Genomic DNA, 24,737 nt, shown 5'->3' with positions numbered 1-24,737 from the left:
CATGGCCCCCAGTGTCTGAGTGCCTCACACTCTTTAATGAAGTTATTTTCACAAAGTTGGAAAGTTCTAGTATCCCCTTTTCTTTTATAGATGAGGGGCTGAGACAGAAACCTCATGCTATTTTAATCTTGCAGATCTGCCCCCACTTTCAGACTCTGGCACTTTGGGAGGTTTGATAGTACTGCATTAAAGGACAAAGACCCATTTAACCAAAAGAAAATGCAGGATTCTAGCAGAATGTCAGAAAATACTGGAATAGATTTTGCAGTAAAGTTATTTTTCCTGAATAGTTTGGTAAAGGAAATCTTCTGTCCCCCTTCCCTCTCTTGCTCCCCACCCTGCCTTCCCCAGGTTCACACAAGGACATTGAGTAAAAAGCAAGATTGTGTCTAAGCAGAGACGTACTGTGGTTTTTTGCCTACTGTATAATCAGATCCAGCTTATGTGATTGACAAGCTTTCCTGGGGCCATCCTGAGTTTATTGCTCAAAGAGACAAGGAGCATCTTAGACTAATTTATACAAGACTGAGATTATGCTACTACCAAGAGGGGAAAAAAAAAGTCAGATCCTTCAACTAAGGGAATTAGCTGCTTTTGTTTGCTCATGTTTACAATTCTGCTGTCCTTGACTACCGGATGCCCAGAAGGCAGCTGTAACTAAGAGATTTTAGGTACAGGTATTTGGCAAGAAGGTTGCAGCGTTTCATGTGTGATTTAGAGCCACCATGGGACTGCAAAGCTGCATGTGTTTTATGAGGCTGCAAGCTGACACTACTTAGAATCATGCTGAATATGGCTGCCCTCTGGTTTAAGGACATTTCTTGTTGGGGGTTGTATCACTCTGTGCTCCACAGTAGCTCCTAATTTCTTTCTAAAGGTTATTTAAGGTGCTTGCTTTATTTACACACACACATACTGATTTTTAAATGGTAACAGAGAGATAGCCATGTTAGGCTATATACTATCAAAACAAAAAAAAAGCAGGCCATTAGCACTTCAACAAAATAATTTATTAAGTGGTGAGATTTTGTGAAGAGTGAGTCTATCCCATGAAAGCTCGCCACCTAATAAATTATTTTGTTAATCTTTAAAGTGCTACTGGACTGCTTTTTTTGTTTTGACACTTTTAAATGGTTTCAGTGCTGGGTTGATCATAGCACACTTCTCTCACAGGAAATATTGAGTTAGCGTGTACCTTCATTTCAAGTGCACATAGTAAAAAATAGGTAAATAACATCACCAGTTTGAATTTTTAACCTCCAATGCTGCAGCAATTTTAGAATAACCCTTCATTGAACATACTGATAGATCTATTTGTAAACAGTAACTATTTGTGAACAGTAACTGAGCATAGATGTGGCATGCAAAAAAGGAGAGAGAAAGGTAAGTTAAGCCAAAGCTAATACATTTCATCAACTAACTCCCAACTCACAGCGACTTGGAAGATGAAGGTCTCTTCATTTCTGGCCACCTTCGACGCTGAAACTGCCTAATTTTCAAGTAGCAAAAGGAGAAAAAATTAACCATCACCAAGAAAACCCACCAGCATTAGGGTCTGAAAGATGGGAAAAGATTTTAGTGTGAATCTGAATTATAGGAAATAGAGTATGCTCTGGCAGTGAACAAAACAGAAATCCAAATTAATGGGGCTAGAGGAAGATTTTGCAAAGGTATCCCTGACACAGGTGCGTCCCTCCTCTGATCCCCAACCACAGATTCTTTACTGCTTATGTGAAGGTGAGTCCTGACAAAAAATGTTTTAAAATGTACCTGAACTGCTCGTAGCTTCCATCTTTAAGCCCTAAAGAAATACAAACAGTTATCAACTGATGCCTGCAAAAGAATAAGCTTTGGGTAAGAATAAGTGCATGTAGACACTCGGCAGAGTTTTCTGATAAAAGCCCCATTTTGCTGGAAAATCCCTCTCGTGTAGATGTAGCTGAAGAGAAGTGTGCAGTTTGCAATAAACACTGTCAGTTTAATTTCTCACTGCTGATCAATGGCAGAAATATTTTGAAAATATTTGGTTTCATAATATATCTTGCGGGCAGTGATAGGAAAGTTAAAATGTTCCCCAACTACTGGTTTAGGCTTCAGCAAACGCAGATGATAATGTTTTTGGTTAACACTTGTTTCATCACTGGAAGGCTTTCACTCCCATGTGCATTAAAAGCAATTTTCATGTTGACAGATGATGATTTTTTTTCTTGGTTATAAAACCCTTTACTTCACAATTGCCTGGATTTCACTAGTTTACTCTTACAATAACATGAATGTCTCCTAGAGGGAACAAGATCTGGATCTGATTCAACATGACAAGGAATTAAACAGAGCTTGTCTTTCCTAGTTTTTTTAAAATTTGAAATGCAGGAACAGGGAACTCTGGATTCTCAGTAAATCAGACAATGTAAACAACAAAAAGTGATCAGTATAATTAAAGTAATTTAGAATAAAAATAGTAATCGCAGAAACAAGATTGCTTATCAAGAGAAGTGGGGGAACTGAAATGGATTCAGAAGCTTTACCTATCAGCACCGGTGGGGGACAAAACCATTAAGGGGATGGCTGTTTGTTGGTCTCCAGGTCCTAATCAGTGTTGTGCATATCATTAACTGGCACTCATGCTCATTAGATCAGTAAAAGGTGCAAAGTCTGAATGATATGGGAGACTGAACTTTCCTTTTCCCCCTTCTAGCAATGCTCCCCTGTATTACATCTTTTCTTTTGATAGTGCTGGAGACTTTTGTCTATTAGTTCTCAGTTTAGAATTCTTCACCACCTTTTAAAAACTTCCATGTGGATTAAGGGCTACCCAATCAATTGTGTCCCGTTATTAGAGCTGACCAGGAAAAACACTTCCACAAAAAATATTGAGTTTTTGGAAAGTTCTTCACACTGACTTGAAATGAATATATGACTTCAAAAAGTCTGCAGTATATTCATTTTAGACATAGAGATAAAGGAAATACGCTCCCCAAATTCCTTGGGACTTCAAGGTCACCAAGTTAGTGTAATCTCTATAAAGGACAGGAAATTTGGGAGCACATCTTCACGATGACTCCCAAGTACTTGACTCCATGGTAGCATGTAGATTTTGAAGAATCAATATTTTCTAATGGAATATTTTGTAGGACTCAAGAATTCAAAAATAGACTGACACGTAGTTGTTGCAATCGAGGTGCAAATCCAATATTGGATAGAAAAAGCCATGAGAGAAGCTGAAGACTCAAATACTGCCCATAGATCCTCACCACTTCTGATAACCACCCTCTCTTGAGATGAACAGGGGGCCATGGTATTTGTAGGAAAACTTCCCACTAGTTCTATCTCTGATACCAAACCATATGCAGGGTGTGAAGGTTGAAAATAAGTTTTGTTTCTTTTAAAGACTGTATAGGTAAAAGACAAATAAAGTAAGGTAAGAATTACACAGGGTGAACCTTTCTAGTCCAGCACTCCCTTGGTCCAGCAACATGCCTGATCTGACATGATTTAGTTTCCTGTGATCCCATAAAGTTAGTTTACAGCCACCAGTCTCAGCTCTTAGTGTTTTCTGCTGGTACACTGCTGTAATTTACATCTAACTGTTTAAGAGTCCAGTAAGCAGTGGAAGTGTTAGTAATATTGCTAGACAATATTGACCTCCCAAGGTCCAGCAAATTCTCTCATTTGGCACTTGTTAGTTCCTGAGGGTGTCAGATGAGAGAGGTTCAACCAGTACTGATGATCCTAGCCAAACAAGCAAAACTATGCTAGACATGCATGGAATTTTATACAGTTCAACTCATGCATTATCTTCATCTTCTCTATGTTTTGTATTCTTCTCCTGTTTGCTCAATTCTCCTTTCAAATATCTACTACTAAATATATTAGGAAAGTAAATATCTTTACACTTGCTTAGCACACTATGTCTGTTATTCACAGATAATTCTTTAAACTCAAGAGTACATGAAATTCAGGTAAATCCAATGCATGCAACCTAAAGACAGTCCACACTTAAAAGCACGTTAGCTTTTGGGGCTACCGGTCATAAATTTAGAAACCCATATGAAATTACATAAAATTAGTATTGATACACTGGAAATACTTTTCACTTGGGAAGCTGGAGGATGTAAGTAGAAGGCCTCTTACCTAGATCCATGTTCCTAGTTCTTGGGTTGCACTGTTTATACCCTTTGCAGCTTCTTAATTCCATGAGTTGGATGTGCAGCTGATTGAGGATGTCTCTATCTAGTGTGTTCACTGCATTCATCAACTGAGGATAAATAAAGGTTCTTGTTAACAAGTGATGGATTATTAGTGTGTAGCTGGAAGTCACGGCTTACAGTGTAGCTATGCTACAGATTTGCACCAGTAGAATATATATCAGTGGGAGACAGACCTGAGACATCAGACAAAGCCTTTCACCTCCATTTCTGAACTGTGACTGGATGTCAGAGTGCTGTTAGTGCAGGACCAGCTCCGGTCACTTTAGGCAGGCAGAAGGCAACTCTCCCCCGACCCACCACCTTCCCTTATGTCTGATAATGTCAGAAAATACTGGTCTGATTCAGTGCCACTTGCACTTTTAATCAGCAAAGTACAATATTTTTCTTAAACAGAGATTGTCTCTCTGGCGTGAGCAAACTCCTAACCAAGTCACTGTCTTATATCACTGTTCTATTGTACACCAGATTTCTTTCTATATGCACTGTTTGATGAGAACCTATTTATTTGGCAATTACAAATAAATAATTTCATATTGAAAAGGAACAGTTTACTAGCCTGTTTTTAGTATTTTCATTTCTGCTCTCTGTTTAGGTACCTGATATGGGTCAGTGTTGAGATCAAAATACTCCAGGAAGCCAGTAGCAAATTCACAGAACAGGAAGTTGTGTGTCTCATTGATTGTTCTCATACACCAGTATGTGTTGTTATTGGCACTGGTACAGGCACAGAAAGGACCCACTGCAAATGGAAAGGTTGCAGTACTAAAAGTCATAAAAAGCATTGTTAGGCATATATTTCACTAGTCCGGCAGCATGGTGAGTTACTATCCACGTTCAGTTAGCATTCTCTCTGCCTCACTTTAGGTATATTATTGCCCTATGCAAAAATTAGGCAGAGGACACAGCTAGCAGTTTGAACCTTATACACCTGCTCTGTTCTATTCTGTCCTGCCTTTTCCACCTGTAGAATACGAATGGTCCCAGCTCCTCTGTTCTCTCCATGTTGCCCGACATGCTTGAGACAGGCCCTGCTATCCTCCGAGAAGTAGGTATTACTTACAGGAGCAGTGTCAATAAGAGCTGACTGAACAACTGGAGTTCGTTTGTTTTGTTTTTCTGAGTGGGTGTGTTAAGTTCATTGACTGAACTTGAAGAACCAGGAATTTTTTTCCCCTCAGTGAAATGTAAAGGTCTGTTCGGTCTTGCAGTGGTTTTTATCCTTTTTCCAACACCCCCTTCCTCACTTTTATTTTTACATCAAATTAGCTAAATTTCAAAAATAAAAGTCACGTTGAATTTAAAAAAAAAAAGACTTCTTTGTAGCTGAAATGGCTGCCCGAGTTCAATTTAAATATGCAAGCAGCTTCATCAGCTAGAAATTGCATTTTTAGCAAATACACTATTTGCAACAACAAAAAATTGGTCCAGCTGTAGTCTCAATTTATAATCTCCCCAGAAGCAATGGACCATTCCTCCCCACTCTTCCCTCAGGAAATAAGAAAATCCCCATAGGCCATGTCATGCCATACAACTGGCCAGAATTGTAAGGGGTAGTTATTCATCTAAGGAAATACTTAACAAACACTAAATTCTATTATAAGAGGTTCATATACAACTCATGCTGTTCTGCATTTCTTAGGACAAAAGTGGACCCCATTTAAATCAAACATTAAGCTATTTTAGCTTTCACTTTTAACTCGCTCATCATCATCAATGCCCAAGAAGGAAACACTGTTGTGCTTTTGCCCAGGCTCTTGGTCTGATAACACCAACAGTAAATGCATTGTTGTATATGCTGATGCTGTGACCTTGCTGCTACCAATGAGGGAACAAGACGTTGCCTAGTGGCCAGAATCCTGTCCCTGGCATGTGACCTGCACATTTCTGCTTGTAGTTCAGTCACTGGGAGCCTTACAAGTCCATAAGGGGGCAGTCTGCCAATGCTGGTTGTCATGCGTGAAGCAGGTGAGGCCAGGCATGCTGCATGTATCATTGTTTTTGATTCTCTTCAGCAGTTTGCGCAGCTTCTTCTTTCGTCTTTGTTCTCTAAGCAGCCACAGCTTGTCCTTTTCCTGCAGGGCTTTCCTGCAGCCAAGAGACAAGGAAAGTTGGGACAATGCATTCAACTCTTGCAAAAGGAGGTGTGGGGTGGGGGAGGGGGCAGTATGCAAGGGGGAGGCTGGAAAGGAGGACTTGAAATTCCCTTAAAAATGGAGGGGCTTTGCTTAATACACTGGAAGGAAAACTAATCATGTGTATTCTTCTTTCCAAAAGGCCTTGCTGAGACAAGAATTAGTCCTGTTCAAAACACCTAGGGCATGGTCTACTCAGTCCTTATCTCAGCGAAGCAAGTGGATTCTATTACCCTATGTTACTAAAGATGCAACAGCCCAGGAGGTCAACTGACTTGCCTAAAGTCTGAGGCCTTTTCAGAGCACCAATTATATCTCACAATAAGCTGGCTCCTAGTCCTATGCATGAACCACGAGAATTGCACTCCCATATTCAGATACAGAATGTTTTTTAAATACATGAAATGTGCAGTGCTACTGCAATTTGCTAATGTGTATTCAAAGTTTAACCTATGGGCATCTTTCAATTCTTTTCCAAAGGAGGCCTCCACTTACTTGAAAGGATGGAGACTAGACCCTCTGTGTCTCAGTTTGCTCTTGTGTTTGGAGTGGAAACTGTGGAGGGGGGGAAAACACATTCATAATCAATGCCATCAAATGACAATTGTTTCTGTTCATACAGAATTTGCACACGGCAATCATATAGAACCTACTCTCTACTTAATCAATGTCACCTCTTCTGCTAAGCTATTTAGTATCAATTGTGGTTAATCTGCAACGTAGCTGAACTGGACTCTACCCTGCTACACATTTTTGATGCTCTCTCCACAAACTCATGGGAGTACAGTGACATCTTGTGGCCTACTGCAAGTGATTTCAGATACTGCAGTTTCAACATGTTCTGTGTATGACAGCCAAAAGTACATGTTCTGTCAGATAAAATAATTAGCTTTCTGGTTGAATTGAGTATTTTCTTCATGTAAATTTTTATGTATTCATTTTGATAAAAGGAAAGTTGCCAGATGCCTGTGATCTCTCATTCCTTGTAGTTTAAAAACTAATATAATTAACTTGTTGGTGTTTGCTCTGTAGTAGTGCCTGGGAAACAGAGAAAAGATAGCATTGTAACTAACATTGTCTACACAAGTGTCTAATTTATTCTGGAGATTTATGTATGACACAAGATGCCAGCAAATATGTATTGGGTTTTAAACAAGTTAATGTTTAGATTTCTTTTTGGAATGCTTTCCTGTGCTGTAAAAGTTAGGGCTATACAAGTTTTTGCCAGGGGTTCTTTGTTTTTTGTATACACCAGTTACAAAATTAAACAGTTTTTTTTTTTTAAACCAGAGAGCACACTTGTTGGTAACTCTGACTAGTGACATGACGTCCATTAGCAGCTTGACAAATAGGTAGCCAATTTAAAAATTTTTGCAGTTTAAATAGTGTAACAGACTGAATTCTGTCAGACTTGTATAGGTCCTAATATATTGGACAAATATCAAAGGAACTGTTAGCCTGTATCTTTGAGAGTGCCACAGTAACCTTTTAAAAGATTAATTACCAATATAAAGTAACTATTACTATCAGATATCAGCCTGAATCTGCAAGCTTACATCTCCCACACCAAGTATGCACCTAACTAATCAATCAAGTTGTTCTTATTGCAGAAATGCAGCTTTACGTAAGTGAAATTTTACTCATCTGGGTAGTCATTGGCTTCAGTTGAACCACATAGCATGTGCGTAAATGCTTGGAGAACAGGGCGTGTAAACATGCCCTGTAAACAAGTTAATCTTTCAGTTCTAAATTACTGTAAATGTTAAAATAAAATGTCCATGTCAACGTAAAAAATTTTTACTCTGTGAAATCAGTGATTTATAGGCCTACATAAGCTTTCATGGACTCTGATGTGTAATATTTTCCAAAACACAGTATGCGAGGGAATATTTGTTCCACTTAGAATTACCTCATGAAAAACAAGTATTGGAGGGGTAGCTGTGTTAGTCTGGATCTGTAACAGCAACGAAGGGTCCTGTGGCACCTTATAGACTAACAGAAAAGTTTTGAGCATGAGCTTTCGTGAGCACAGACTCACTTCATCAGATGCTGGTCATGGAAATCTGCAGGGCCAGCTACCTCTCTTTCAGTGCAGAACTAAGCAATTGTGAGCAGGATGTTCTCAAATGCTTTAGCTGCTGGAGTGGAGGGCAGAAGGTCTATGTCTACATGTGGGTTTTTCCAACAAAACTGGGCTTTTGTTGAAAGTCTGTGGAGCATCTACGTGCAAAATGCACTTTATGGACAAACTGTTGGTAAAAAAGCACATCCGCTGCAAGTGTTGTACATCTCCATGTTGAGGAATAACGCCTTTGTTGGCAGTTTCCTGTTGACAAAAAAGCCATGCAGACAGTCAGGGGTGGGGGCCCTCTGTCAACAGACAGGGCTTCTGGTTCAGTGAGCAGCAATGTTCGCTATGCTTCTGGTCAGCCGTTCTGTTGAGTATGTGGCCAGGCAATCTTGGCCGCTCTCTTTCAACAGAGCGGTTTGCTCTTTTGATCTGCTTTTGTGTGTGGACATGATCCGTCAACAGAAGTTTTGCCAGATCTCTTCCAACTGTAGCTTCTGTTGACAGATTGCTGTAGTGTAGACGCAGCCCAGGAGGCCAAGGAAAAGACCTATGGCTTTATAAAAAGCATCCTCAGCTTTTGTTATGACCAGCTTTAAAAGGTACTTTCTCAGTATCACTTTGTTAGAGATTCAAAGCCATTCATATGTAAGAGGGAGGTTGAAGGGGTTCTTCAGCTAAACTGGGCATTGGATTAAGCACTCCTCTCCCACACCCTAGCTGTCAGAGGATATTAGCACATGGAACATACTCATGGTATTGCTTTTTGGTTAAAGGGACACAAAGTCTATTAGCATCATCAGCATTACCTCTGGTAAAATGCCTGTCAGAACTCCTATCAGCCACAGCTGCATATTACAACTTGCTATTTTGATGTATGTGTGGAGATACCTTATCTTGTTACAATCACACTCCTCTGGTCGCTTCTTCTTCAAATGACCTCTGACTTCCCTTAAGTTTTTTATTTTATTTTGCAGCGTTTCAATCTTAAAAAAATAAAAACACCACAGAATGAATTAGTTGACTTTCTACTGTTTCCTACCCATTTTATGCCCATTAAATGATTTTCTATCCCCACTCGTATCTGGCTCCTACCCTACCACACTGCAGTGGCTCCTCTCATGCACATACTTTTCTAGACTTCTGCTACAGCATCAAAACTGCCAAAATTAATCCCCTCTATTGCCCAGGAGCAAAGCTTTCTCTGGCTGTCTAGGATGGAAGCCCTGAGCTTGGAGCTACAGGAAAGCTAGTCTTTCTATTCCCAACATACCACTGTTGACCTACGTAGGTTGGGTTTTAACTGCCATACGGAGCTCTGGCAGGGGAAAACTAAGGCTGTGTTCAGATTTGCATACAACTTCCTCCCGTCACTCATATTTGCAAAAGGATGAATGTTACCTAGCAAATAAATATAAGTCAAACTGAAACCTGTATGACAAGCATGGGCCATAGTGAATTTGAAATAGGAACAGATTTCCCTCCTTTTGGGCTGAAAGAGGAAGTGGTAGGTCCCCACCAGTTTACATGGCAATCATTTGAAACCTGTGGCTGTAGTTAGTTTGAATGCACTGGCATAGGTATTTGCGGGAAAAGCCATGAGCCTGACCATCACCTGCTCCTTCCCCGTCATTATAGGCAGTAAGGGCACTGATGTATCTGTACTGTTCACGTGAGATGGCAGTGCACATTCATGCTCAAACGATGGGTCTAGGGGTTCCACCTTACACGGGAAACAATGCAAACCTATCACCCAGGACTGAGCAATCCCACCACCACTAAACAGCAGTCACAGCACAGGACCTAGAACTCAAGAGGAGTACATAAAGGAAACAGGAGACAGATGAGACGAGACAATTTTCTTCTACATTCTATATGCACGTGCTTGTTAAAAAACAAAGAGCTGGAAAAAGAGGTGGCTATTGAAGCCTGACTTAATCTTGTTTGTTAGTGTACTGATAAAGCTAATGCGGTCTTCGTTATCTCCCATGGCCTGTGTCAGTTTGGCTACGTAAAATCTAGTGAAAGCATTTCCAGATATCACTTGCTTAGTGATGACAGGAGCTCCTTTACCTGTACTCTGCAAAATTTTTAGGTTTCTGCTTTTTTCTCCCCAACATCTTCCTGTGTCCCAAATGACTGGCTAAATATCTACTGGCCAGAAAGCAGAGGCCTGCAGGAAGATCTCATATGACAACTTCTCTGCCAAATCCTTATCTCCACAAACCAAGGAAAAACTAATCCACTTTCCAAATGCAAAAGTTAAAAAGAATAAAATCGTCATATGGCATACAAACAGCTGTTAAGATCACTAACCTCATGGTCAATATGAAGTTTGTGGTCCTTCCAAGCCTGCAGTGACTTGTACAGATCTGTGTCACACTGAACAGTATCGTTCTCCAAGATATAGCATCTGTCCACAGGAGAATCAAAGTTTTATTACATCACACGGGAACCCGCAATGGAAACATCTACTCTTGATAATATTGAGTTACAAAGCTCCAAAGAAACAAATGACCTCTCTTAAGCAATATAAAATGTACTAAGGGGTGGGTGAGAATTTGGCTGTATTACCATGGTAAATTTGTAACAATGAAAACTAACTGTAGGGTAATAAAAAAATCACTTCAAATGTGTTTGTAAGCAGGTATCATACTCATTATTTCTTATTGCTGCTCTTAGACAGGGCTGCACAGGCTAACATGTTTATTTTTCAAAGCTTCTCAGAAGCAGTAATGCATTAACACTTAACTAAGTGATATATGTCAGAGATGCCCAAGAGAGGTTACCCAAAAAAAAAAAGTTAGGTTTCTAAGGGAAGGAACAATCACAGCTTCAAGACCAGGATAAAATTCAAAAACTCCAAAGTGACTTATGAGCCCAAATTTCATTTTCAAGAGTACCTTAGACTTCTAAGTCCCATTTAGGCTCTCAAATCACTGTTAGAAATGGGACCTAGGCAATTTTTGAAGTGCTGTGATCTCACTTCCACAAGAACATTTGTGGATAAGGAAGCGGTGGGACTCCTCACACAGGTACATGGTTGCATCAAAACGTCTTCAAACAGCTTGAAAGTTGTTTGGGTAACTCCAAAGTCCACCTAATCAGGGAGCAAAATCAATGCCATTTGATTCAGGGGGCCATTCACACAACACACAGCAAATTCTGGTTCAAGACGGGATCCTCAACTCCATGAACTTCAGTGGAGCCATGCCGCCTTACACCAATGGAAGAACTAACCCACAAAGCAAGAACTGAAGTATGTTCACAAGTTCATCAGTGAACAGTCTGAAGTAACAACCATACTGACAACTGATGTGTGTCTGCAGACCATAAGGAGAAGTGATCAAGCTAATCAAACACAAGTCTAGCTATAAATAGCTCAGCATCCTCTAGACATTACACACTGCAGAGTAGATTTCTCACTTCCCTCTGGTGCTAAGGTGTCTTCACAGCCCAGAGAATTCCCTCTCCTCACCCTCCAAGGCTTCACCTCACAATACTCCTCTCCCTGCCAGCCCAGCACTTGTGTTCCCAGAATTGGTAAAAAGGAGGTGTGATGTTGCACCCTCCCCGTTACACTGAACAGGGGCCTTGTCCCACTTGTAGTTTTCCATGGAGCAGGTGAATCACTATGAATTTCATTGAACAGCTTATCCTGGTTTCAAATAAGGATAAGCACTCCTGATACAAACAGTTACCATCCTTTATATTAGGGGTCTGCACTGACCAATCACTGATGGATGAAATGGTGGCAAGTCTCCAGTGCAGACAAAGCTTAGAACATGGGGCAACCCCTCTGAACCACACACCCTTCCCTGGGGGATGGCAAATTGTGAAAACCTAGTTCAGCTGAGTGTGAGGATTGTGATTTCAGGGAAGGAAGAAAGAGGGATTTCAATTCAGTCAGAATGAGATTTTCCAAAGGTCTAATTCCACCCGACTGCAATCAGTGAGAGTTACACCACTGACTTCAAATGTGAGCAGAACTAAACAAGTGCTAAAGATATTTGGACACTTCCCAGCCAAGCCCTTCCTCTGTTAGTTGCTGCAGGAACCCTTGCCTCAATGCAGCCCGATTTCCTCCCCTGCTCTTTTCATCCCCCTAAATAAACTGTTTCTGTAACAGCTGCACTCTGCCAAGCTGGAAAGTCAGATGCCAAAGTCATCTGGTCTTTCTCAACCTGCCTACTATGTGATGAGTGCAGGTGTCATGCACTGAACAGACTCACCTGTGTGTCACTTGGATTAAATTAGGGGCCATATACTCTGTGATGCCACCTGTGCCACTGTATTCCCCAACATCCTTATCCTCCTCTCCTGCACCATCCCCCTCTGTCTTGCGTCTTCTGGTGATATTCCTTGGTACGACAGGTTGGTGGCCATCCTCTAAATCCAAATTATAAACTTCTCCATCTAGCTCAATGGACACAGAGCGAATAGAGCGATTCCGGATGTAGCTGGGCTCGTACTCTGGAAAAAGAGGGAGAAAGTGAATGTGAGCTACAATTTGCTTGTTTGATCCAGGTCCTTCCTCAAGACACCAGCCAGGCTGGGATACTTGGCATTAACTCGCCCAGCTTCCAAGTTTGTTGTTTGCTGCATCTTGCAACTCCCCTCAGAGCCATTGTCACACTAGCGCAGTCATAGGCAGGTAGCTAGGTAACCGGAAACATAAGAATCTGAGGACAGATACATTGTAAATGGATACTGAGAAGGATGGGGAGGGAAATATGTGTAACTGCCCACAGGCAGATTTGAACCTAGGATCTTTGGAGCCTAGTGCAGGAGCCTCTACAGTCTGAGCTAAAAGCCAGCTGCTTCTCAGTTAAGGCTGTAGAGCAGATTCATTGTTTCTCACTGTAAATGGTCAAGGTGTCACTACATGGGACAGTAAACCACAGCCAGGAGGCATGTGTGTTACATATGCAATCTTAGCCCGGACTTAGTTCCCATTTTAAAAAAATGTTGTTACTAGAGAGAGTCACCAGATGGCAGCAAAAACTCAAAAAATAACCCTGAGCAGTAGCACTAGAAAAGCTGCTCAGTACTAGCTAGTTTCTGTCCGGGCTACTGCAAAATTTTCCTTTCAGCATGTGTGCCTGGGCTTTGACCCATCTATATAAACGTTCTCCTGTGATTGGGGCTCCTGCTACATCCCACACACTCTTTTGACAGATCTGAGTTTTCTCAGCATTCACACTGACCATCTTCCCTAATTTCACCTTTTTCATCCAGACAAAATATTTCACTTTTTAACTTCTCCCCTCAAATCGATCCCTCCTGGCCCTTCCTCATTTGTATTTCTCACCCTGAATTTCCTTTTCTGCCAATATCATTCTGATGCTGAGGAGCCCAGAGCTGTCTGCCTGATTCTACAGTTGCTCCAGTGCCCAGCCATCCTTCATAATGCATTGCCTTTCCGTACACAACCCAAACTCAGGCTGCAGGCTTCGTTACCATGCCACTCTCTGAGCTGCCCACAATCACCCATCTATCTGTTTGGTACTGCTGCTTTTCCAACATTATACTTCCCTGTTCAAAACCCAAAGAATTCTAGAGATGGCTCCAAGTTTACGCCCATGACAGCAGCACATCCTGACTAGAAGCCATTGTAGAAAAAGCCCCTCTACTTACTGGTGCCTGGTCCTTTCCTCAGCACCCTGGCTGTCTTGGGCCTTTCCAAAATTAAGTCTCTTGGTTCTTCCAAGAGCTCCTTCTTTCTTGCCCAAAGCTGAAGGCTAGCAGAATGCACCCCACAAGAAAAAGATTTTTGTTTTACAGTCTGATGACACATCAGCTGCTGTGGCATGAAAAGAAACCATGCACATATGCGCCAAACTGATCCTTCAACAGGTGAAACAGCCTCCCAGCTCCACCCCCAACACAGGGAAGAGGACAAAAATGGGACTCATTAATTAGTACACTACCCCACCAAATTGGCCAACATGTTATGGTCTATCACTATCAAACACCAAATTGCTGTTCAAATGAGTTATGGCCTATCACTGACACTGAAGCAACTGTTTTAGGGGTCATCTCTGATTTCCTAGGTAAGCTGGAATGAATACCGGTGGGCATGCAACAGCAAGAAAAACCTCTCTCCTCCCAGCACTAAGTTTTGGTTTCTGGCAATTAATTTTGCTTGTTGTGCTACAGAAAGGAGAACAGGAGCTGGACGCTCTAGCTCTGCCTTTTTTTCCACCTGGGGCTAAAAATGCATGGTGGATATTGAGCCAGGTGAATCATAGCAGAAGAAAAAAAAAAGGCTCCAATTCAGGAAATGTTTGAATAAGAAGAGGAAACTCCCATCCTTTCAATCCCAGAAGGATGTTCCAAAAAGCTACGCCCTAAAAATTACACTCGGAACACAAATTCCTGCTTCTTTAGTTGCTCTCTTATTTCATCTTGTTACACTTTGCCAGACAAGAGCGTCTCTTCCCTGTGAGCTTCATGTACCAACCTGGTACACTGGCCATTAGCAGACAGCTGCAGGCAACAACAGCCTACATGTGTCCCTGAAGAATCCTTGCACACTCAGAACACAGGAGAGAATTTCGCCATTGCAGCCATTTCCAATCTTACCTGATGAATAATGACTTGATCTGGTATGAGAGAGCTCACAAATCAAGTCCTACTTTTTGTCATTGCTAGCTTGATTCACTATCCACAGCGCTGGACCAGAGCACTTAATCCTGTGATTTGGCCCAAATGCCTTCTGTTCGACGAGGAATGGTTAAAATATTTTACGTGATGAATTTTCAGCTGGGATGAGCCTGGGCCTCCCTGTTTGCCAAGTGAATTGTGAACACAAAACTTGATAGTTACAAGTCTAACCACCTGATTTGCTCCCACAACTGCCAAGTTTTGCTCTCCACTTCATTTGCCACCCCCCCGACCCCGCTGCAAAATGTGAGTTCAGAGCCTCTAAATATTAGCCTTTAAATGTCTACTTTCCTTTATCATGATTTTCTTACCAGGTTTCACAGCCTCTGCTTCAGAAAGGCCCAAGAATATCATACCTCTTTTTCTGTTCCTCAGAAACTGGCTGATATCTGGCCTGTACTACTAAAAGGTTACATCCTAAAGGTGAAGCTAGCTGTGGATGCTAAAGCAAGCGCTAATCGCTCATCATTCCACCATCTCTCCACAACCGCTATCCTTCTCCCCATGGGTGTCTCACAGGCTTGGGGACAGGTACTAAGCTCCAGCCAGGACTGCCTCAGATGGACTGAAGTCTAAACCCAGTTTATTCTTCCCTGAGTTATTCTGTGGTAGCAAAAAGTAGCGGCATTTAAGGAGTCAGCCATGGGTGGTGAGCATGCACTGCAGCACCTGGAATAATTATTCAATTACACAAAGAAACATGGTACTGCTTTATTAAACCCTAAACTTCATATCTGGCATGAACATGCACAGCTCGCACCTTTACATTAACTTCCCTCCAGCTAGTTTCCATCTGCCAAACTCATGATTTCACCCTGAGATTACTTAGGAATGATAGTTCTCACAAGGATAACTGAGTACTGTAAACTGCTGTATGTGGCAAAAGCAGAAACTTGTGTTAAAGTTTGACTCAGACTCACAATTTATCAGACCACTCTGTTTTATTAGCAAAGCCGCTTTGCTAATACATTTAGAAGTGAGCCCCCCGAGTGGGGCTTGTGTTTTTTAATTTATACAGTTTTTTGGAGAACAAGTTACAGAGAAGTTACAGACAAAAGAAGAAAAAGATTTTAGTCACCACCCTTCGAGATCCCTGAGACCAGTTACATATCTTTAATTACCTGCCACCCTTAACAATCTTCTTAAACAGCTTCCAGTTAACTTAACTAATTGCCCTTCACACCTTCCATTTTGATGCCTGCTTCTTAGACGTGCTGGCTCCATTTTAATTGCTTCTCCATTCAAAAGCTAACTGTCCCTACGTGTGCTTCCTCAGATACTTTGTGACATGTTTTGGCATGCCCTCTCATATACAATGTATCCAGCATGTCCCCTTATACAACGTTATACTTATACAATGTTATTTATACTTCCACACTTGGCTACATAGCAGAGACATCAGTGAGAGGCAGAAAGCACTTGGACTTCCCTGCTGCTACCCGTTCTGCACAGGCAGTTTGGTGCTGATGTATTTTCCATTTCATAAATGACCATGGAAAAAGTCTGTCAGATTATTACTACAAGCAAGTATTCTGCTAATGGATTTTAACCACAGGGAATTTATTTTATTTGAATGGACCACAAGGGAAAAAAATCTGATGTCAGCCAAATGTTTCCTATTATCATCATCATCAATATATTTTTCACAGTTTTGGAGAATGGCACTTTTGAAAAATGTACGTAAGTGCAGTAAACTCCTAGTGCCAGACTTTTTTAAATTATTTAGGTACCTACAGATGCAGTTGGATGCCTAGCAAGATCTTCCATCGGAACAAAGCACCTAAGCACTTAGTAGAATTTTCAGAAATACCTGCTGGAATCTTGAAGGGCCTAAATACCTTAAAAACTGGCCTCTAGTGACTTAAGTGCTTTTCAAAATTTTACCCCAAATCTTCTGTTGCTAGGGCTGTGCCTACACAGAGCTGTGCTGCCAGCTGCGTGATGCAAAGAAGGGGTTTCAAAAAAAATGCAACCGCTCATTTGCATATTCATGTGGCCAATTTGCATAGTCACACAATATTGCCCTGTCAGCAAAGAACAAACCGGGCAGATGTGGTTCTGCCAGTGAAAATCCCCCCCATCGGCAGCCCCTTATGCCTGGCAAAGATCAACATAAGGGGCTGCCGGCAAAGTGGGTGGGGTTTTGCTGTCAAAACCCCATCTACACAGCTTTTCTGCCCACAGGATGATCTCAAGCAACTATGCAAATTAACCATATAAATATGCAAATAAGTATCTATTTGCATTTTCGAGACACCCTTCTCTGCATCATGCTGCCAGCAGCGCAACTCCGTGTAGACACATCCTAAGTGATCAACGTTCAGGCGTTTTTTCCTGATATTATCAGACTGTCTTAAAATACTGAGATTTTGCAACAGCAGTGTGATCTGCCAGCAAAACAATCTTGTGGAAGTTACAATGAAAATACACTAACATATTGTATAATGCTCTTTTCTTCCTGTTCACTAAGTTATATATAGACCACACATGTGCAACTGCTATTATTCATATGCATCTCAGCATCACAGTAGAGGCTGATCTAGATCACATTTGTTATACAGAGTAACATTATATACACCATTAAACAGCTGTGTAATGTAGCTTACTATAGCCTATTGTTTAAATGTTCTTACTTTTAGAGACCTTTGTTTCTTTTGTCTTAATACAAAATCACAAACCATCTAAAACCCAAAGGACACGAAGAGGACAGAGAAATACAAATTATTCAAGGAACATCCCCTAACTCTCACTAAAAAGCAGGCACACTCAGAAAACACACACAGATGAAGGCCCTTTTTCCTTGCTCCTGATATAGGAAGGAATTTCAGGTTAGCTATAAATTTATAGATGCCCCCACATGTACATAGATTGAATTTAGGCCTAGCAGCTGAGTATCTTTAACCCAGAATTTACTCGCTCTTGCTGTCAGCGGCACGTCGGGGTCTATTCAGACTGGAATGGTTATTTTAATTTTTAACTTGTGCTCTCTGTTTTTGTGAGCAGCCTTTGCTAAGGACTGGAATAGACTTGAAGCCTGATTATGCATGGGTGGGCCTTATAGGAGGCCCTGAAAATGTTTTTTTCATCACGTGACATTGTTCTTCATGATTCAATGTTCTAACCAATCCAGCACAATCTGTAACAGAGTACATATTCTTTCCAGTACCCATTCTAAGAAACAAAAAATAGGTCATAAAAATCCTAAGTACACAACATTAGCTTCTGGATCACCCTTATGTCAGATTTCAGCAATATAGAGAAGAAAAAGGGTCCATTGTGGGTTATAACATTTTCTTCTGCCTAACAATTTTCAATCCGCTCAGCCAGCTTTCCATGAGGTTTTTAAAATCACAAACCAGAAAGTTATCTTGGCCTGTGTCACTTTGTGCCCACTTTCTTTCACAGAGCGAGTTACTGTATAATTAATGTTCAGATGCAAGAATTCCTCATGCAATTCAAGACGGTCCATGTCAACTGACCCTCAGCTAATGCAGTGCACTGAACTCCATGCCTTAAGACTGGCTGTGGGAAAAGGAACTCATTGGAACTCATTGTTTTACTCAAGAAACAAAAAGTGGCAACGCGATCATTAGATTCCTATCTTAGTCTTTCCTCGGCTGATTTTTTGGAAAACATCACTGTGCTTCCTTACTGAGCCCTACAGCAACTTCAATGGCTGAACATTTGCTAATGGCCCCATTTGTGAGAGAAGTCTCCTGGGTCTTCATTCATTAACCCCATTCAATGTTTTTTTAAAAAAAAAGTTCTCTGTAATAATTCATTCTGGGGGAACAAAAAAATTATACTTGAACTTAAAATCGTTCTTGCTTGTTTTTAAATAAAGAGAAGTTCAGTGGAAAAAATCACCAATTATAGCCCTAATTCAACAAAATAAAAAAAGATACATAATTGCTTTACTGACTTGAGATCTACATTCCTACACTTAGATTCTGTATCCCATGCCGAGACACACAGGGCTACCAAGAAGTCCAGTATGTCTTATTGACTCAGATGTTCTTGTTAGCTTCAGTTTGTCCATTGTCTCATTCCAACCAGGGAAATCGTACTCTGCTCCTTTTATTAGTTTAACCCATTTCATTCTGAACACCTCCTAAGAACTACAGCACAGTTACCTACACAGGCCAGTACATTTTTTCTGTGGGCAAGCTGAAATTTCTCCTCTTTTAACTCTATGTCTTATCACTTAATGGTCTAGCAAGAGCTCTCCCTCTTCTGAAGGTATCATCAGGAACCAGAACACCAGTGTTCAAATTCCCATGCTTGCTAATGCCAATATGCTCTGTAACTTAAACTCACTTGTTTGCCTCTGCCCTTCTCACAGGTAAAACAGATGTAATTAAACATTTAATCACAACACTGTGAAGATTAGTTTATGTCTATGAAGTACTGTGCAGATGTACTTAATACTATCATATTGTCTTCGCTTAAATATAATTGTTTTTTCTCCACATTAAGAGCCTTCAACCTGTCCCTTTAACTGAACACCTTTTTTGTGCCTTTAAGAAGTTAATTGAGCTGCAACTCCTAGTATTAGTTAAAGATTATCCAATGTGTCATATTTAAATAGCAAGTGTATCTGCGTAATTTCATCCTGGAACCAACAATTTTATTCACCGAACAATCAACTTAGTCACTAACCATCTTGCAAGCCAAATATAATGGGAGAAAATCAATTTAAACTCCTTGTTTGAAGCCTGTGCCAGGTTGTTATGGAGAAAGACTACTAAATAATTAAGGCACTGCACTTGTGGAGTGAGACAAAAGCAACATTACAGAAGAACTCTGAACTGCTGTTTCCCTCCTTAATCTATAATTAGACTATGTTCTTCCAATACAGATATTAGTCTGATTCAGGTTTAAACCAGAGCCAGTGACTGGGCTTTGTGGAAAAGCACCTGATCTGTGCCAACGAAGGTAGAAATGGTGTCACCCTCTTTGGATTCACTCTCTGCTTAAGAGTCAACCTCGGCACTGTTGGCTGAGTGTGAGGAAAAGACATTAGGAGAAAGCAGCTTGTGGAAAAGGGCCTGGGTCTCCCAACTACATGCCAGTGCTCTGGCAGCTGGAACTCAACAATTCACTAGCAGAGCCCTGGGCAGCACTCTCCAGGCAGTGTTAAAGGCAGGTTGGGATAGAGGGTGCACACAGTGGTCTCGGAGGCATTGAGAGTGGGCTGCCACCAACCCTGCCCCTTCCAGGCATGTAGAGCTGCCCACCCCACCTTGGCTAGTGGCCCAGCAGTTCTGTCAGCCCCCCAGGCACAAAATAATGCAATAACTATTCAAACAGCAAGCAGTCCTGTGGTACTTTAGAGACTAACAAAGGTATTCGGTCATAAGCTTTTGTTGGTAAAAACACACGTCTTCAGATGAAAAATGAAGAGGAAAAAGAGAATCTAGGGTTCACATCACAGGGGAGTGTGGGGGGGAGGGTTTCCTGTCACGAGCAGGACCAGTTAATGAAGCAACTTAAGTAGACAGAATGTGTCTCATTGCTGCAAATATCAAAGAGGGGAAACTGTCCTTGTAATTCATAAGATAGTTAAGATCTCTATTCTATTCTTTAGGCAGTGGGCTGGACTAGTCAACCTCCTAAGGGCCCTTCCAACCCTAGAATTCTATGATTCAGGCCAAGGTTAAAAGGCGTCAGATTTATAAATGTATTCCGATTCAGATGTCTCCCACTGTGATCTTTTGGTAAAATTCTTTTGTAGAAGAATGGCTACTTTTAAATCCACTACTGAATGTCCAGGGAGGTTGAAGTGTTCTGCTACAGATGGATGTGTGTTCCCATTCTCACTGTCAGATTTATGTCCATTCATCCTATTGTATGGAGACTGTCCAGTTCAGTCACTGTACATGCCAGAGGGGAATTGCTGACATATGATGATATATATCACATTAGTGGATGTGCAGGTGTATGAGCCCCTGATGGTGTGGCTGATGTGGTTAGGCTTTTCATGGTGTCATCTGTACGGTAGAGATATGTGGGCAGAGTTGGGAATGGGGTTTGTTGCAGGGACAGGTTCCTGGGTGAGTGTTTCTGTGGAGCATGGCTGCTGGTATTTTCTTGAGGTTGGACAGCTGTCTGTAGGAGAGGGCTGGCCGAGCATCCAAGGCCTGTGAGAATGAAGGATCATTTTCCAGGATAGGTTGTAGATAGTCAATGATGTGCAAGAGGGGTTTAAGCTGTGATTTACTTGTTGGCCCTATGTTAAAGTAGGGAACTTCTGCATATTCATCTGTAACTATTGTAACCTGGAACTGATGGCATTACTGCTGTAGAATGTGGGGGGGACGGGGAAGAGGGGTATTCAACGAACACTAAGAATTTGTAAATCCCCAGAGCCCCAGGCAGATACAAAATGTATTTCTGCATCTGAATCTGTAGCCACAAAAATGAGCTACAGATATCTGCTGATGCGGAGACCCATGGATAAAAAAACAGATATTCACAAATAATGCAGGGTTCTAGATACAAATTTTTTATCTACATCCACATCAATATCTGCAAAAAATGAGTCACAGATTCAGAAACCTGCAGATAGGAAGCAGGTATCATCGGATTTGCAGGGTTCTATAAATTACAGGTTTAGTATACAGTACGTCCCACACGTTAGCAGTAATAGGATAAAAGCCTACTACTACTAATAGAATGACTCCTCTAGTTCAAGTGGTAAAGGCCCAGGTTGTTAATGCTGAAGGTCCAGGTTCATTCTCTGTTAGTAATCTATGGCAGAGAGAGAGGAGAGATCATTACAAGTACTTTTGTTCTGAAAAAGGTTATGAGGTAAAGCAAACATCTGATTTGATACCATGGATTCCAATGGAAACTGTACAGGCCCTGAGGACACAGATGTTTTGATAGTCAGCAGATCAGCTGAAATTTTTGGTTTTTCTTTTTTTTTCCCCCACCTTTTTGAACTACGTTTAAAAAAATTATAAAAATAATTAAAACGGGCTCCCATGCAAATCTCCACTGGGACACGTCCTCATCACTAAAAGCACAAACAATTAGAACTAATTAGCAGTCCCTGCAGAGAGATCAAGAAGGGACAGGACCTTTAAACATTCGCTTAACAGCAGGGCCAGGAGGCTGTGTTGCAGGCAAGCACATGGCAGTTCTCTCAGCTGGTCCTCAGGCAAGAGTGCTGATTGCCTTTGTTGGTTGATGCATAAAGAAAGTATTTTATTCCCCACAGGTGAGAAGACAGTGCATTCACTTGCATTACCATTCCTTTAAAAAAACAGATTCAAAACTGATCACCACCCCAGCACCAGCTCAAGCATGACAAGGAGACAGTGGTCAGTGTATTACTGACACAGTCGTTCTGAGGATACACCTACACTGCCAAAACCCACCCATGACACCAAGTTTCAGAGCTCAGGTTAACTGACACAGACTCGCGTGGCTTGCGCTATGGGACAGCAGTGGAGCCATTCCTGCTCCAACCAAATCCAGGCTCCGAAATTCATGCCCCCCCCTTGCCAAGTTTCCTATCTCAAGCGACTAACATGACTTGTAAAGTGGACACTACTATTTTTAGCTCCCTCATGCATGCACTTTGGGCAGGTACCCAGATTCTGAGACTTGTTGCTGTAAGTTTTTGGCAGTGGGGATGTGCCTTGAGCAGCTAGAGACAATGGGCCTGGATCACCACTGATTTACATCTCATATAGGCTTTGCACCTGAGCAAATCAGCTGCAAACCCTGCTGACCCCAGATGGCAGTGCTTTACGCTCCTTGTGCATGTGATTCAACAAGATGAAGGCAGTGGGGAATTGGACCCACTGGGCTTCTCATGCTGCAATATTCATCTATGGACATAACAGCCATAACCGCATCCCTAAGAAAAGCTTCTGGATGTACATAACACATATATGCTACCTTGATCATCTTGTCTAACAAATTCACAGTTACTAAATGCTGAGTGGCAATTCCTGGTCCCATGGAAGCCTTGCTTTGGATGGCAAAACAATAAAGCATTTTACTCCCACAGAAGCCTTGCATTCCACAGACTGAGGATATGCTCAAACTTGGGAAACACCTAAATCTATATTTGTACACCCAACCCAGTGGCCTGATTTCCAGTGGCAACTGCAGGAACTCAGCACCTAGACTGAGTGCCTACATATGGATCCAGGTACTCAACCATTAGGCACACAAGCTTGAGAGTGCTGCTATGAGCAAAGAGGAAGAAGCAGAAGAGCCAGCGTGGTCACTTACGCTTCTTGGAGAAGAGTTTCCTTCTCTGTCCAATAGAACTCAGCTTGTATTCGTTTTCCTCACAGTCGCAGTCTTCGCTTTTCTGGCTGTAATACTTGGACATGAGACTGGCAAGGCCCTTCCTGCTGCTTGGGGCTGCCAGGTGAGCCATCCCTTTGCACTTATGAAGCTTGAGCTTCCCACTGGCATCTTCTATACACTGCCATTTCTGAAAGTTACAGCTGGTGGTTAGAACATGGTCACCATACCACAGACAGGACACAGAGAAACACACAGGGCTAGTCATTAAAGAGAGCCATCTTTCAGTACTGCGCCCATCACTGCAGTCATCCATGGTCTTGCCAAAAGTGTAACACTCTATACAAATGAGTCTGCAAAAGGTTGGGTAAGTAGCAACATCTGAACAAATGCACAATAATACGGTGTGCAGCATGTTTACTAGACTCACCAAAACGCTAAGTACAGCCCAGCATAAGTAGCTACTTTGTTAAATTATTTATATTCAAAATACACTGGTTGTTGAAATCTTTCCATTTTCAACCCATATACAATAAACTCTTTCATGTCTGTCATTCTATCTATCAACAGGAACTCTCAAATAACTGACATTTTAACCATAAGCAAACCTGAGTTATGTTTTCCATAAGTACAGTATAGTGAAAGTAAATACAAATAAATACAGCAAATATGGTACAAGTTTAGTGTATAATGCTATTGTTGGTCAAAGTATTCTGCATATATTTTTGTTTGTTCCTTAATACCTAATCTTGTTTTTCTTTAGTGTTTTGCATTGCTAGGTGTACCTCTTTATTATCCAGAACATTTGAATATCCAGCAACCTCCTAGTCCCAGGGCTGCTGGATATGAAAGAGTTTACTGTATTCTTTAGTCTGCGTTTGCGTTTGATTTTGCTTGTAGGTAAGCCTTTTGGGTGAGAAGAATTAAGGGAGCGATCATATATTACATGCACTTTATGTAGCCTGAGGACACTCCAATCATTTAGAAAACAGAGATACAGAATGCTTGTAATTCTACCGGTCAATTGCCTTCCATAGAATCATAGAAGAGTAGGACTGGAAGGGACCTTGAGAGGCCATCGAGTCCAACCCCCTGCCCTCATGGCAGGACCAAGCATTTTCTAGACCATCCCTGAAAGCCATCTACCTAACCTCTTCTTAAATATCTCCAGTGATGGAGATTCTACCACCTGCCTTGGCAATTCGTTCCAGAGTTTGATCACCCTGACAGTTAGGAACTTTCTCCTAATGTCAAACCTGAACCTCCCCTGCTGCAATTTCAGTCCATTGCCTCAGTCCATTGCCTCAGAGGCAAGGAAGAACAAGTTCCCTCCCTCTGCCTTATGACACTCTTTTAGATACCTGAAAACTGCTATCATGTCCCCCCGCAATCTTCTCT

General features: G+C 41.5%; 1 protein-coding gene across 2 annotated transcripts in view; it reads right to left on the bottom strand.

The window, feature by feature from the left end:
• Positions 1 to 24,737, bottom strand: part of SULF2 (sulfatase 2) — a 258,582-nt gene that overhangs the window by 2,320 nt on the left and 231,525 nt on the right. For both annotated transcript variants that reach the window (XM_075011862.1, XM_075011861.1), the window contains 10 exons: positions 23,322 to 23,529; positions 12,641 to 12,881; positions 10,725 to 10,821; positions 9,300 to 9,394; positions 6,836 to 6,895; positions 6,124 to 6,293; positions 4,805 to 4,947; positions 4,132 to 4,255; positions 1,771 to 1,801; positions 1,433 to 1,489 (listed from right to left, as the gene is read on the bottom strand). In XM_075011862.1, coding sequence (XP_074867963.1) covers positions 1,433 to 1,489; positions 1,771 to 1,801; positions 4,132 to 4,255; positions 4,805 to 4,947; positions 6,124 to 6,293; positions 6,836 to 6,895; positions 9,300 to 9,394; positions 10,725 to 10,821; positions 12,641 to 12,881; positions 23,322 to 23,529 — 1,226 coding nt within the window. The remainder of the gene's footprint in view (positions 1 to 1,432; positions 1,490 to 1,770; positions 1,802 to 4,131; positions 4,256 to 4,804; positions 4,948 to 6,123; positions 6,294 to 6,835; positions 6,896 to 9,299; positions 9,395 to 10,724; positions 10,822 to 12,640; positions 12,882 to 23,321; positions 23,530 to 24,737) is intronic.

This window comes from Carettochelys insculpta, chromosome 17, assembly GCF_033958435.1.
Source record: "Carettochelys insculpta isolate YL-2023 chromosome 17, ASM3395843v1, whole genome shotgun sequence".
Taxonomy (NCBI): Eukaryota; Metazoa; Chordata; order Testudines; family Carettochelyidae; genus Carettochelys; species Carettochelys insculpta.
Note: the sequence above shows the minus strand (reverse complement) of the source record. Positions and strands in the feature narration are given on the sequence as shown.